This window comes from Sinocyclocheilus rhinocerous, unplaced genomic scaffold, assembly GCF_001515625.1.
Source record: "Sinocyclocheilus rhinocerous isolate Xijiao unplaced genomic scaffold, SAMN03320098_v1.1 scaffold1238, whole genome shotgun sequence".
NCBI classification, from domain to species: Eukaryota; Metazoa; Chordata; class Actinopteri; order Cypriniformes; family Cyprinidae; genus Sinocyclocheilus; species Sinocyclocheilus rhinocerous.
Genome location: NW_015662954.1, coordinates 1,026,941 through 1,041,885, shown reverse-complemented (window position 1 = coordinate 1,041,885; position 14,945 = coordinate 1,026,941). Strand labels below are relative to the sequence as shown.

At 39.1% G+C, this 14,945-nt stretch overlaps 2 protein-coding genes across 2 annotated transcripts in view; one reads left to right on the top strand and one right to left on the bottom strand.

Annotated features, from left to right (window-relative positions):
* The first annotated feature begins 399 nt into the window (after positions 1-399).
* On the top strand, positions 400-3,906 carry LOC107728577 (Rieske domain-containing protein). Its single transcript, XM_016538800.1, has 3 exons — positions 400-718; positions 1,431-1,546; positions 3,241-3,906. The coding sequence occupies exons 1-3, from the start codon at positions 547-549 to the stop codon at positions 3,337-3,339; spliced, it is 387 nt and encodes a 128-aa protein (XP_016394286.1). The 5' UTR covers positions 400-546; the 3' UTR covers positions 3,340-3,906.
* LOC107728576 (cartilage intermediate layer protein 1-like) overlaps positions 3,790-14,945 on the bottom strand; it is a 15,676-nt gene continuing 4,520 nt past the window's right edge. Inside the window, exons 2-11 of the mRNA XM_016538799.1 lie at positions 12,774-12,869; positions 11,983-12,252; positions 11,689-11,871; positions 10,826-10,978; positions 10,426-10,743; positions 10,226-10,334; positions 9,980-10,137; positions 6,390-8,818; positions 4,159-6,307; positions 3,790-3,867 (exon numbers count right to left, since the gene is read on the bottom strand). Coding sequence (XP_016394285.1) covers positions 6,402-8,818; positions 9,980-10,137; positions 10,226-10,334; positions 10,426-10,743; positions 10,826-10,978; positions 11,689-11,871; positions 11,983-12,252; positions 12,774-12,869 — 3,704 coding nt within the window. The 3' untranslated portion in view covers positions 3,790-3,867; positions 4,159-6,307; positions 6,390-6,401. The remainder of the gene's footprint in view (positions 3,868-4,158; positions 6,308-6,389; positions 8,819-9,979; positions 10,138-10,225; positions 10,335-10,425; positions 10,744-10,825; positions 10,979-11,688; positions 11,872-11,982; positions 12,253-12,773; positions 12,870-14,945) is intronic.

The window sequence follows — 14,945 nt, the reverse complement described above, 5'->3', positions numbered from 1 at the left end:
TTAAGACTAGCTGATTGCGTAACACAAAGGTGGACATCATAGCTTTGTGAAATAGCAAGGACACCATTGTGAAATAGCTTGATCTGTTTTTCTTCTTTTTCTCTTTTTTTGTTTGTTGCTGTAATCACTGAGAGCTTTATTCTTTGATTTTGAGTTATGCTTATTGTAATAAACCAGTCATTGTTGGCTTGTTTTAATTTCCTTCCCTCAATATTTTAAGTACTACCAGAACCGTGTAAGCACCTTATTTTTTTTATTATTATTAATCTGTATGATCTCAACACACCTTTTCCTAGTTACAATGCTTAGTTTAAACGTTTCAAATCAAAAGTGATTATCAATATTTGCATAGAAATGTCTAAAAACTATGAAATGGTCATTTTCCCAGTCTTCTTTGGAGACCCCCCTTCGGCGACAAAGTGCAGTACAGCCTCCAGGAAGAAGCGACAACCCCGTGAGAGCAGCGACTGTCAGTAAGGCGAAATTGATCGTGTTTAGATAAAACAAGAAATACAGCACGTTAATGCCCCGCTTTAACCCACCTCTATGACTTCTCTAGAAGATGAGAGTGTTTCCTGGAGGCTAATAGGCCCTGTGTCGGAGCTGTCCAAGAAACAATGCAGACTGATCTATTCGTCTGATGGACGCGACGCGGATGTTTGCCTGTTTCATGTGAACGGTGAATTCTTCGCGATGGACGCTCGTTGCGCTCATTCGGGTATGACAACGAATTATTTCACATTTTGTTTGCTTATATCGATTCTTGAAGCATTAAAACGGCGTGCAAAGCTAATGTAGCTAGCAGAGAGCTACAAACAGCGACAGCAATGGCACATTTGCTTCGTAGTTTTGTCTGTTCTGCGATGTTTTGCCTCATTCTCTACGCGCCCTGTCATTATCACCATGGTAACCGTGGTTGCCGCCTAAATGTCATTTAATACAACGCGGTTCGTACTGTAAAACCTCATTTCAATATGTGATCTCATGCAAACGTTACGGACTGTCTCATTTTTGTTTAATGATGAAGATGATAATAATGATGATTAGTATTCCCTTACGAAAATTAACCATGGTTTTACTAAGAATTAAAAAAAAAACTATAGTGAAACTATGGTAACTAGAAATTAACCGTGGTTTTACTACAATAACCATAAAACTGTGGTTACATAAATGTTATTCAGTCCAACAAAAAAAATAATGCTACACTTTTGCTATAATAAAACCATGGTTAATTTTCATAAAGGTCATGTTATTAATCGCCGTGGCGACAAATAAGAAGTTAGCACAGTTTGTTAGTAGTCATAGTGTCTTAATATGAAACTGATGCCTTTTTATGTTTTGATGTGATTAAAGGTAAATTTTTGTAAGATTTTAAACATTCTGTCAGACAAGTAGAATTTGTTTAAGTGTTAAAATGCTTTGACTTTCAGGAGGTCCGCTGTGTGATGGAGATATCGAGGAGGCCGATGGTGTTCTTCAGGTGTTCTGTCCTTGGCATGACTATGACTTCAATCTCAAAACGGGGAAATCAAGCACAGGTTTACAGGTGAGACACTTTTTGTTTGACATTTCAGCTCATTAAAGGAATATTCCAGGTTCAGTAAACGTTAAGCCCACTGACAACATTTGTGGCATATTGTCGATTACCACAGAAAATGATTACCTAAGTTTCAGTTACAATGGAAGTAAATTGGACCAGGCAATAAACATTACATTAAAGTACACACTTTGTGGTTTTTAGCCAAAAATATTGCTAAAATATTATACATGTTAAAATGAATATGGGGGGAATCACTTCGTCATCTTGTCCAATCTTTCATGAAACCTTCCATACAAGGATACCAAGAAGGATAGTGATGTTACTCTCTTGCTTACATGGAGTTAAGTGGATCATTTGTTCTCTTTAATAAGAAACACATTAAACTTGTCTTCTTCTACATTTCTACATATATTTATATCCAATAACGAAAAACAGAAGGCAAAATACCTAATATTTAGGCCAACACACCTCTGTTCAACACCCACAGATATTACATTGCTGATAAATAACTAGGCCTAGAAGTTTTCTGGAGCAGTAGTCCAACTCTAAAAATGAAAATATTTCTAGCTTTTTAAAGGAAGAATTAAGTTCTTTAACAATAATATGAGCTTCACATTTCACCCTTTAAACCCACCATATGCTGGCACTGTTCACATCGTTTTTTTAAAACTAAGGGATGAGTCAAAACAATTGCATGTGGTAACTGACATTATACAACAAATGCAGTTGAATAAGCCTACTTGGTATTGAATCCAGAAGAGTCATTGAAGTTAAAGGGGTCATATGATGCGATATGTACAGTATGTGGAAAATAATGTGTTTTTTTAACTTTAAACCGCATAAACACATTTCATTACACCAAATACACAAAATAATGTTCTTTTTAGCAGCATCATATGACCCCTTTAAATCAGATTAAAGACATGATTATGTTTTGAAAGAAGATCTATCTTGCTTTTTGTTATTATCTTAAATGAAGCTCTAATAAAAGTAGCATTCTCTTTAATCAGTGCGATGCCTGAATGTTCCTCCTAAACGTTAAATGTATACACCAAATTTCATTACTCAGCAGTAAAGGGGCAGTAGGCAGCCAGATGAACAAGTTAAGTTAGCCAGTGATTCAGTCGATGATTCAGCGTCCCCGAAAAGCACTTGTATTTTCGTATTAAAACCACATTTGTTGTGCCGTCACTTTAACTCAGTATGGCACCAAACATTATCTCACGCGGTAATGGATTGCACATCACCAGAATCGTACAGAAGTAGGTGCTGCCAAACAGACAGACATTTGGAAAGTCTCGTTCCTAAGAATTAAACTGCCCTCATTTCGGCACGTTTCAATTTAGCCACACGTCTGCTTTTTTAATAAGCAGATGAAATGTGTTCTCTCATGCTGCGAATATAAATAATAGGGCGGTTGGACGTGACAGTGAGCTTGGGCCAATCAATATAAGGCAACGACTATGTAAAACAATCCGTAATTATGACAGTCATCCTGGGGGACTCGGACACCTTGAAATGTTCAGTAATTAGACACTATTCCCACCACCGCTTAACATCCACCATGCTCGTATATCAAAGTTCCTTCCTAGCTGTAGGCTTTTACAGCTGTCCAAGCAGAAATAGAATCAGATGCATTGCAGGCGTGCTTAGTTTTATTTCTTTGTCAAAATGTAAAGTTTTCTCTTTTCTTTTTTTAGCAACAAGTTTTTGAAGTGAAATTGGAGGACGACAATGTATACGTCAAGCACGCAAGTGAGCTCTCGTTACAACCTTTCGGCCAGGTCAAGGAGAACTGAAGTTCTTGGTTACGGCAATGTTTTGATCCCTCGAACTAAAACATCTGCTTGGATCTCGTAATATTTGAAAAAGATGCAGAATTTTAGTTGAATAAACTTTCCTGTTCCCAATGGAGCAGTTGTTAACATTTGTGACAATTTGTATATATACACTACGAATCAAAGATAAATTGTTCTTTAATGTTGTACGCAAATTACTTCCAATGAACTAAAATGAACATTGTTTTCTGACATTTAGATGATATATTTTATGATTTATTTAAATTGTGAATATCTTAAAATGTAAGTTGGCCAAATGTATATGCAAGATTGATTGAACTCAGGGAAAATGGGGTCACGGACAGTTTATTTAGTCAGCTGTACATTTCAGCGGCTTAATTAGTCATAGTTTTAGATTCATAATTGTTAGCACTCCAGAGATGTTAATGTGTTTCTCTCTAGGGCCATAATAAATGTTTGCAGTTGTAACTTTCCTTAATTATACCAGATCCAGCCCTCTTGAGTGTCAGGTAGAAATGACTTTCACCGCTGGGAAAAAATAAAAAAAACATCTTTTTTATTTAAGTTTAATGGAATAAAGCAATGTCAACAGAACATGTTTACAAGAGCTCTTTATTTACATTCTGGTAAAATTGACAGACATTGTAATCCACAATTTACACACAAAACTGGCTTTTGAGATTGCAAGATGGGAAATTTCATGCAGTATAAGTTACAATATGATTTGCATAGATTTTCAGGATGTGTTGTATGTAACATGTTTGTGAAGCAAGCATAAAAAGAGATTTCTGAGAGCGCAAAGGCAACTATTCAACTCACTTTGTAGTGTAGTGGTAGAGTTATCAATGCACATTTTGCCAGAGGATATTCCAGCAAAAATTTTAGTCTCCCTGAGACCAGCCAGACAGTTGAAGCAAGGACAAACACTTTTGAAAGCTAACTGGAGGCCAACAAATTTTTTAGCACCATATTCATCCAATATCCAACTCCATCTTTCCTCTGAAACAGAAATGTACAGTATAGCTAAATATGCTACATGTAAAAGACCAAAGGTTACTTTAACTGGATATATTACAAAATTACAGAAGTTTAAATTTATTCAAGTTACAAATGTACGACTCAACATCACTTACAGGTGAGACTGTCTGGGATAGAAAAAATAATTTTCATTAGTTTTAAGTGTGTACTTGGCCTAAAGTAATGTGTTTTACAGTTACATATTTTGTTTCTTCATTAGTCAGCCATGACTGTAAAAATGTTCCTGTTAATGACACATTTTAACATACTTTTTAAATATTGCAATGTTATTGAAAAATCTCAGATTTTAATGACTGATTACAGTTGGTCTGTTATGAAACTCAGCAACTTTGTGTTCAATCAAAAAATGTGCCACAGTATTATAAATTTCTCTATTGGATTATTTCCCAAACACTTTATTCTGTTCATCTCACTTTTATTCAGACTGACTTTTCCAATTAATCAAATTTTTTTGAGGTATATTTTTGTTTCTTTGAAGATTTGGTTTTAGAATATTATTTTAATATTGTTTATATTCTACCTGCATTGGGCCAACTGTACATATTTGGATGCACAGACAAAATAAACTTTTGCACCATTATCTATTAAATCATGCACTGTAATCCCTCAACTCAATTAACTTTCTCCTTTGAACCAATACAGAATACTGAAAGCGTAAGGGATTAGACAAATCAAATCAGAATTACCATAATGAAATCCTATTTGCAATGCTACCTACAAAATATACCTCAAAAGATACAAATGTCCAGCTTATGCAGGTCCACATGGTTTTTTATGGTCCATTAATGGTTGAAATCACACAATTGGATTTTTGTTACTTTAGGGTGGAGTGAAAATACTGCAACTTCATTTATGTTGCATTGTCAGCTGGCTATATGAGAGGAGGTTGAATCGGATTAGCAAGCTTAAATTCATTAGTATTAGGTTTAAAAAACAGGTGCTATGTAATTTGAAATTCAGATATGCAATTACTAAGGGAATAGCCCAACATTTTAACAGACCTATGGTTGATTGGCTCATAACATAGGACGTTTTTGTCAGGACTCTCAAGTCATTACTGGAACACAATATTGCACTTTAGGAGACAAACAGAAACAAGAAACAAAATACAATCAGTTTACTCTAAGATCTAGACATCATACATTGAGATACTGTATTAGTTGGATTTCATATCAAAAGAAATTTTGATTAGGCCAGCCATATGGTCAAAAGAATGAAGAGGGCATTTAAAAAAAAAAAGAAACATTAATTTGTGTTTGAAGTTAGGGCCATTATATTATTCTTTGTCTCACCACAGATTTGTTTAATCTACCTTGGTGATCCATTCTTTTAAGGGATGCTATTCTTGGCAGGGGTCAGTCATGCTTTGGTCAGACCAATAGTTGGCCAAATCACAACTGGAATGGCGACGTGGAAAAGGAGGCGAGACAGAACGAGCATCTTTGCTGCCTTGGGTCTTGTTCATTACATCCAATAGAGTAGAATATGTGGTTGATGAAAGGATTAGCAGCTGTCACACTTGACCTCAACCCATACAGACTTGTCTCACCTATTTAGCCTATCATCAATGGAAGACACTGATCAATTAGAGAAAATTTGTGAATAATTACAGATCTAAAAGTAGGACGCTCCACATAAGCAAGTTTTGACTTTGGAAATAAATAAATGACATAAGTCTGTATGAACCTTGTAGAGTACTTGGCCTAATCACTAAAAATAAATGTCTTAAACAATGACGTAAACTTTGAGGAAGTATGAGAGGACAGTTTTCCATACACAAGTAGAAAGAGTTTAAATGTGTTCGGATAAATCAGGTGAGGATTTTGCTCTGTTAGGACAGAGGATCCAATATCACCCGGCTGGCCAAGTTTGGTATTTCCATAGCAGGTTTTTTGAGTCTTTTTTCTTCACTCTCTTCAACCCAAAAGACCTGCATGAGGATGGAAAACATACACTTGATTTTCATCAACATCTTGAAATTATTTTTTAAAAAGTGCACTCTGAGAACTCACCTAAAGAAAGATCTACTGTCTTGGTTGTGTCCTTGTAGCTGGTCTCCTTCTGTTAGTGTTCGTGGCTCTGCGGTTCTGGCTCCTGCCCTGTTGGCCAAAAGGGTAGGCCACCATTTGTGTTGACCCTCTTCTGACTTGCAGTCCCTGGGACTCCCTCATCTCCCGTGCCATCTGTGTTAGTGTTAGGCCAGGATTTGTTTGCAAGCGCTGGAATAAGCTCTCACGATTCACAGTTCTTTTAGGGCAGCTGAACGTCAGTGCCACTCCAGAATCTGACTTCATCTCCCTGGAAAAACCATCTGAAGTTCCATCAAAGCAGCGGCCAATGGCAATTTCTTTGGCAACCCGTGGGTTCTGGTCGGTGACGGTGTATATTCCATAATTGTGTCCAAGTGGATCAACAGGAGCTAACATATTGAATGCATGAGACTCATTGTTCTGAAGAACAGGAGGATGCTTTATCAGATACTCTTGCAGGAGACCATTGATGCCTACACGACGGCAGTTACCTTGTGGGATGATAGAAATTAGTGACCTGTCTACAATACCTTGATCAAAGAGCATCCCACTGCACTTGAACTCAAGACAAGCAGCAGAGGTGTTAGGATGGTGTAAGTCGCGGGTACTACGAATGTCTCTAATGCCATACAACTGACCTCTTGTCTGAGGATGAGTGCCACCCAGGTTTCTTGACCTTACCATGATTTCTGTAGCTCCATGAATCTTAACTTTGATGTAGCAAGCCCTGAACTCTTGTGGATTTGGCCACCAGGAAAGATAGTCTCCAGTCCAAGATGTGAGGTCACTCTCCTCAAAGGGTACCACATTGTACTCATATTTATCTTTCTCGACACGGAAGAAACGAAAGTGGTTGGCATCAACAGGTGCGTTTTCACATGCAATTAAACTCTGATAAGGATAGATTGGTCCGTTCGTTTCATCAAAATTGTTAGGGTTTGGTTTGGCTAGGTTGATTCGGAAAGCTGTTTTCTTAAGTGCTGGATCCTCATGATCGGAGCGCTGGTAATCTAACTTCCCTAAGTACGGCTGAGACACACCAATAATGTTTGGGTTCATTTTTGGCATTGAGGGAGCTGCTTCCAGTTCCTCACCTCCCATTATAGCCGTGACGTAAGCCGTGTATGCGTCAGGCCTCTGGGCATCACAGAAAGCTGGAAGACAAGCACCGTTTGGTCCTGTTATCACACTATCAAAGCGTCCCCAAGCCCTCGGATTTGACGAGTAGCCAGGCTTAGGCTCCAGGTTTATCAAGTTTATTACCACTCCTTCTAGTTGCTCGTTGGGCAGGAACTTGTCGCTCATGTACGCCCTCACTTTGACATAGCACCGGCGATTCTCAGGTACATCGAGATTGAACAACCTACGCTCCCTGATTTCCATATTCCCTATCAGGAAGGTGCGCTCCTCTCGTTTGTTCCTCCCGCTGCCAGTAATAGTAGTTTGTGTGGGTTGAAAGTTACTCTCCTCCTCCCAAATGCCTGTATCGGGATTGAGGGACCAGAGTTTCATAGCAGGGATGTGCTCCTGCATTTTTACATGCTCCGTATCAAGGAGAACCTGGACTGCGCCGGCTCCTAGAACCTCCTGGTTTGCTCCATCTCGGAAATCTACTGAAAACATTCCATATGTCCTGAGAGGTAGCATGTCTCCTTCATTGTCTACAAAGTTGAGATCGCCAGGAGCGGCAGCAGCCATGGTAATGTTGCGTGGGTCAAGGAACGTGACACTGGCCTTAACAGTCCCTTCGTACACTTCCCCTGTGTTTTTATGGAAAGAGTTTGGAGGTATGACCAGTTGACCGATGGGGTCCTCATCTTTCATTTCACCTAGGTAAATGGTATTGCTTTCTGCAGCATTTATATCAACAGGTTCCTGCTTCCTCATCACTTTTACATCATGATAGACAGAACCTCCTCTCTTGTCAAAGATAAAAACCTTGATTGTATCAATGAACTTCTGAGAAGGGTCCACAAAGTTTACCACAAGACGCTTTGTATCTGGAGACACCTGGATTGTGAACCCACCCTGATATCCTGTGGTACCTATCCGTTCCTTCCCTATGTAAATATGTCCAAAGCGCAGGGGTTCATCATTGTCTGCTGACACCACCCTGCCCCGTACAAGAATTTTGGGCTCTACACAAGTCTGGCAGCCACACTCAGTAACAACCTTGATAGGCAAGGTGTAACGGCCACATTTGATCTTTCTAGCATCCATTTGTTTGACCCCACAGCAGAAGCCAGATCCATCCCTGCAACGCATGTCAAAGTCCAACGATCCAGGGCATTTGTTGTGTGGACAGCGACCTGCATTGTAAAACTTGGATTCTGTTCCAGGCTGCTTGCAGTCTAATGGCAATTTGATCAGGTGAGTGTCAGGTGTTGAGTTGCATGCTGGTGTTCCTTTAGCTATGAAATACAAAATGTGAAATCAGTGTGCTAAATTTTCAAAGAATGCATAATATTTATATACATTGCAAAAACAATGTTCTTGATTTTCAGTAAAACATTCAATTTACTTGAGAAGAAAAAATAATTTCAGAATAAAGGTTTATTGATTTTATCCCAATGGCTTTTTCCTTCATTTTCATAGATTTATGCTTGAAACACAGAAAAATAAAATTATATAAAATTCTGTATTTTTTTTATTTTTATATTGTTATGAAGATACTTGTTTTAAAGTAAAAAGGATTTAGAAATATATGTTTAATCAGATCACTGTGAACAAATAAAACTGGGTCACTGAACTTGGAAGCCTGAAAAGAAAGTCTGATGACTTGCCAAAGTATTGGTTCTGATTAAAATGTATGATCTCATTGTGTCACCATATTAATGACTGCAGTCATTATTGTCACATTACCACTCTACTGTAAATGCTGCTCATTTATTCAAAAGAGCGCTGTGTTTCCTTTAAAATTACACTTATTGGAGAGAGCAACCATGTAATCTTATTTGAGGTTGATGAAATTTAATTTATGGAAAACTTTTATCCTGTAGCTGTTGTTTAAATGCAAGAGTGAATACAAAACACATTAATCATCCTCCATTAAGAACCCTGCTGTGACAGGTGTTAGTGTTTCATTCAGCAAAGCACATTTCGTATGCCAAAATGATTAAGAAGCAAAGAAATCCCTCAGACAAAGTCTAAGGCTGATTGCTTTAGCACACGTTTCGGCAGACTATTTCTGACAATCTATATCTTGGATAACAAGCATCATGGGAATTGTCACAAAGTGTAGTTATGTGTGCAAATGTGGAAATGCATACTTGTCTGAGGATGAAAAAACAGGATTTATTGACAAGGTTGGATTTCACTTTAATATGGAAAGCGGGTGGGATTTAAGGATTTTAGTCTGCCCACCACGACTTCTTGCCAGTCATTCCTTGTTTAGAAAGTGGTAATTTCTACCAACTTAAACATAATAAAATATTGTACCGCAGATGTCACTAGACATTATAGACTTTAATAATTCATTGGAGACCACATTGGGGTTATTTTTCTTCTTTAGGGACATTTTGCAAAAATACTATAATGTTCCCTGTTGACTGGTAAAATGGTTTTGCACTTACCGAAAACAGTGAGGACGGCTGAAGTAGACTTTATGCTGCCTGTCAGACTAGTTGCTTTGCAGTGATATTGCCCTGACTGCTCTGGTTTCAGGTCCCGCAATATCAAATCTTCATCAAACTTGTATATTGTGCGATTTAGTAAGGTTCCATTGTAATACCTTTGGATTAAACAAATTCATTTTTATGTAACTATAAGATTACCGGCATTTGTTCGAAAACCTATAAAGAAGCTTCATTGCTTTTTACCAGTAATATTTGTCAGGTTTTGGTGATCCTGTTGCTCTACAGCAAAGGGTTGCACGTTGTCCCACATAACGCACTTTGTCTTCTGGGTGCTTCTCAATATATGGCTTTTCTGGAAGACATAAAATGGATAAACAATGCAACAGTGCATGAAATTATCAATGTGGGATCATCCATATCCAAAAGTTTCTTCTTTTCTTTACCTGAGGATCGTAAGATGGCCCGTACCCAGAGTTCATCAGTGCTGTTGTTGGAAACAGGGAGAGTAACGGGTGCAAATTTATCCTTTCTTATGACCACTCGGGTCTGTGGGCTGGTGCACAGTCCATCAATCTTGAACTGACCCTTAGCATCAGTGTGGGCGCGGACAACCTTGGCTTGGCTAGCCAGAGCCACTGTGACGTTTGGCACAGGGACACCCGTAACACTGAAGACCACCCCATGTAGTGTTTGTCCATCACAGATACAGTAGCTACAGTCCTTACTGGGACGTCCCCCAGGACAGACACGTTTGCATGCCACTGTAAAAATAAAACGGGTGTTTTCATTGTAGCAAAAAATCCATGGGTTTTCAGAGATTGTGTGTTTTGTAATACACAATACCTGGACATGGATTTCCACACTTTTGGACCTCCACAGGTCGTCCTGTACACTGAATCTTAGTAGAAGATCTGTGACATGTCCTACGTCTTGTTCTGCGGCCCTTCCCACAGGTCACTGAGCAAGCACTCCATAAACCCCACTGGCTCCACACAGCTGTTTAGTCAATATTTGGGGGGAAATAAGTGGTTAATTAACAATCATAGTGGCAAGTTTTCAGAAACTGTTAAAAAAAAAGATGAATATCCTACAAATGAAAAAACAATTCTCTTTAATTGTGTTATTTTACCCTTTAAATATTGTATATGTGTGTGTATGGAAATGTCAGAGTGCATTCTGACATCTTTGCCAGTGAGATTACATTGATTTTATGATCAAAGACAACAAAGCTCTGTACACACAGAAACATGTTTGGGTTTAGCCAAGCAGGTAATTGGGCACCACATGTGTCATGTAAATGTCAGCAGGATGTGATTGCTCTTGAGAACCATGAGTGGAAAATAAGCCTAATTTCTGAGTTTGAGTGTCAAAATGATTTAGGTAATTCTGAAATGCGACAAAACAAATATTTGGACGCATCTGATATAAAGGGCACACAATGAGCTTTTGACACCTCACTGCTCTGTAAAATGTGTCGTTTTGCTCCTGAAAAAAGTTTTAATCATCCTAAGCTAAACCATGTTAACACGATCTAGGCCAGATTTGGAGATCATCTAAACTATTAAACCAACTAAAAACTATCTTTGGTTGATATGTGTTTTTTTAGGAGAGGCTCTAGTGAATTCTGCCAATGAAGGCTAGGAAATGCATATTATATCAGTAAAATGTAATTATTGTCTCCAAATTCATATTTGTTCTTTATTTACCTTCGCATGGTGGGGTTGAACACTCTCTGCGTTCGATGTGAGGTCCCACGCAGACAGGCGAAAGAAGCAGTGGAAGAGGTTGCGTGCTCATGCATTTCCTCTGACGGACTTGGATGCCAACATCGTTACAGGCAGTGGCAGAGCAAGGCGTCCATTCACTCCAGTCGGTCCAGTATGAGTGGACTTAAGAAACAAAACAAAGAAGACTTTTACACACTCATATGTTAAAATGCATATGCCTCCATATGGAATACACTTCTGTACTTTGATGGATTGTCTCTTGACTAATTGTACCTGGTGGACACTGGAATCGCACATGGTAGTTGGAACAGCTGCGACCAAATGGCTGCTCCTTATTGATACACCAGAAGCCCTTCTCCAGACTGGAATGGACCACCTCCCCCGTATCCGCAGCTGCAACCCAGTCCGTGGTACGGGCCTCGATGGCTACAGGTCGTGAGCAGACCCTTTCTCGGTAGTAGAAGCGGATGGCTTCTAACCTCTCATAGTCGCCGTTTCCTCCCGGATGGTCGATATTGAACCAGGATGTCCACTCAGTTACGCCTGGGTTGCACAAAACAAAGATCAGAGCAAGATGTTTTACAAGAACAGAATGCTTTTGCCAGTGACCCAAAGATGAAGAACAAGAGTTTCCAGATTACGTCAAAATTTCCGCCCATTTTGCTGGGTTTACTCCAAAAGATTACTCCAGCTTTTTGCATCACATTAACAGAATACAATCCGTGTCTCACCAAAGTGCTTGTTGCTTTATGTCGAGAATTGAATGACATTTATGGCAAAGAGAGCTGTCTACATTGTCTAAGAGACAACTTATTCTCTTGCTCTAATTAAGAACGCGTAAACTCATTTACACGTCCATGAGTCAATGTCTTATTGTTTCAGCATTGCAGTGGCTATATGTCTTCATCATTAAAGCTCACATTTAATGAAGACAGATGACTCCAGAAATCATTACATCACATTTTTTTTTGCAACACAGAGATCCACAATGCGGTTTGGATCAAGCAGGACACCACACATTAGTTGATTGCATAAAGAAAGCATGTTAAAATATCCATAACTACCTGTGGTCTGTGGCTCCACGAGGCTGTTGTAAGCCAGCTTTCTGTTCCTGTCTGTTTTGTTTAACCTCCGAAGATGTGAGCTGTCCCAGATGGGTCCTGTGGGTACGCAAACTTTATTACAGCGCACTCAACAAAGGTGCTACCAATGAAACGTTGGCTGCAACTAAATCTTGAAGAAACACTGACCTCTTCAGGGACTAACTAAATTTGGTCTTAAAAAGTTGGACATGAAATTTGTTTGATCTATTACAGTGCAATATAATTTGCAATGTAATAGATCAGAACAACTTATTCCTTGCACGTTCCATAGGTTGCAGACACGTCTGTGAATGTGATTGGAAAATCCTGCTTGGCTTTGCAGTAAATGGAATGTGTGCAAAAGACATTCAATATTTAAGTACTGACTTTTTTGTGCATTGCTGCCACCAGAGTCCAAGTGGCCTACTTTTATCAGCTCAGCATCCATTGGCATCTATGGCCCTTCTGAACCATGTCCAACCAGTTTTGAGTTAGCACCTGATATCTGATCTCATGATTGGCCTGAGGAGGACACATTTGGTCCATTTCTTCACTGTATCTGTTTCCGTTCCGTCTGGTCACATCAGGAGATGCTGCACACATATGGAAGTGGAGCGCGCACGATGGCCTGATCCCCTACATCAATTCTCAAACTAATCTGGAGACACTTACTAGGAGAAGATGGAGTAATGGGAACAAACACATGGCGTCTCATGCTTTCTAGATGAGACATTACCAGAAGATGCACTCCCACATCCCAGACGGAGGACAGTGGGCCTCCGGTGCTTCGTGCGAACTGTCCTGCCTGCATAAGGCGAATCCCTGAACCACTTTCCAGAACTTGCTTATAGTGTGCTGTGATAAGGAAATCACAGACCGAGGGATTCATTCACCAATGTCATTAATTTTGTTTCCCACAGATGTAGCCAAGCCTAACATCCTCAAGTAGGAACAGCACAGTGTCTTGACAGTGAATTGTCACACTGAAGCGCTTATCTGCGACAGTCACCGTAGAAGCTCTGCAGGACTTACCCCAAGCCACCATTACTGTTATTAGTGACCTGTCTACAATACCTTGATCAAAGAGCATCCCGCTGCATTCCTCTCCTATACTACATTGATTTACCTTGCAGGTTCACCTGAAAGAGTGCCATTCCCAAAGTATAAATCGCAGAATACGAGATGTCATTATTCCAGTTATTCCAGTTATTCCAGTTATGGCCTTCTGAGGCACGGTGTCACTTTTCTAAAAAGCATATTTAGTTCCTGGTGACTGTGTGTCACTACGCTTTTCCTGGTCATGAAGTTTCCCCATTTCCCCCTTTCGATAAAAAAATAAAGCTTTTAGGATGTCAATTTATACCTGAAGATCCTGAAGTGTAGACCTTTACATTTTACTTGCAATTCATCACTACTGTGCCAAGAATAAAGCCAGAAAGACTATGGAACAACACGAATGCAGACACAAAATTTTATTTAGTCTTTTTTGACTTTTTTTTTTTTTGTAGAAATTTGTAGAAGTTTTAACTGGAAAATTAGACAAAACATTGTTCATTGTTCAGATGAATTATTTTAAGCCATTTGTCATGTTTCTGTCCTGAAATCTCGTGTGTGTTGAACTAATTTCTTGCGCACCTCATAAACCTTCCATTGCAAATTTCAAAACGTCATTTTAGAGCTAATAACAGAGGCTTGGGCCATTGATATGCAGGCTAATGCAGTTATTAATTCAGTCTAATGTAGTTATTAGAGAGAGAGAGAGAGAGAGAGATTAAGCGCGTGAATACCTGCGTCTGTGCGTCTCTCAGCAGTATTCAGCAGCAGCATCTCTAATAGCGAATCTTTAAGTTTAACTGCTTCAAGAACCTCGCTACTGAGAAATGTCATGTAGCTTTTCAGCTGCGAAACTATTTTACTGATAAATCGCTGGGCTGCGCTGACAACAAGTTTCTGTCCGCGTCTCCGCGTGTGTGCGCGAGTGCGTGTCTGTACTGTGTGTGCGTCTGTGAGAGAGAACGGGAGAAAGAAAGCGTGATTTCTGTAAATAAAAAAGGTGGAAAACATGGAAATAGTTTGTCATTTTTTACCCTATTGTTTGTTATATTTATTTGCTCAATGTCTTCTGGGGTTTTGGTTCTTTTACTGTTGTAGATA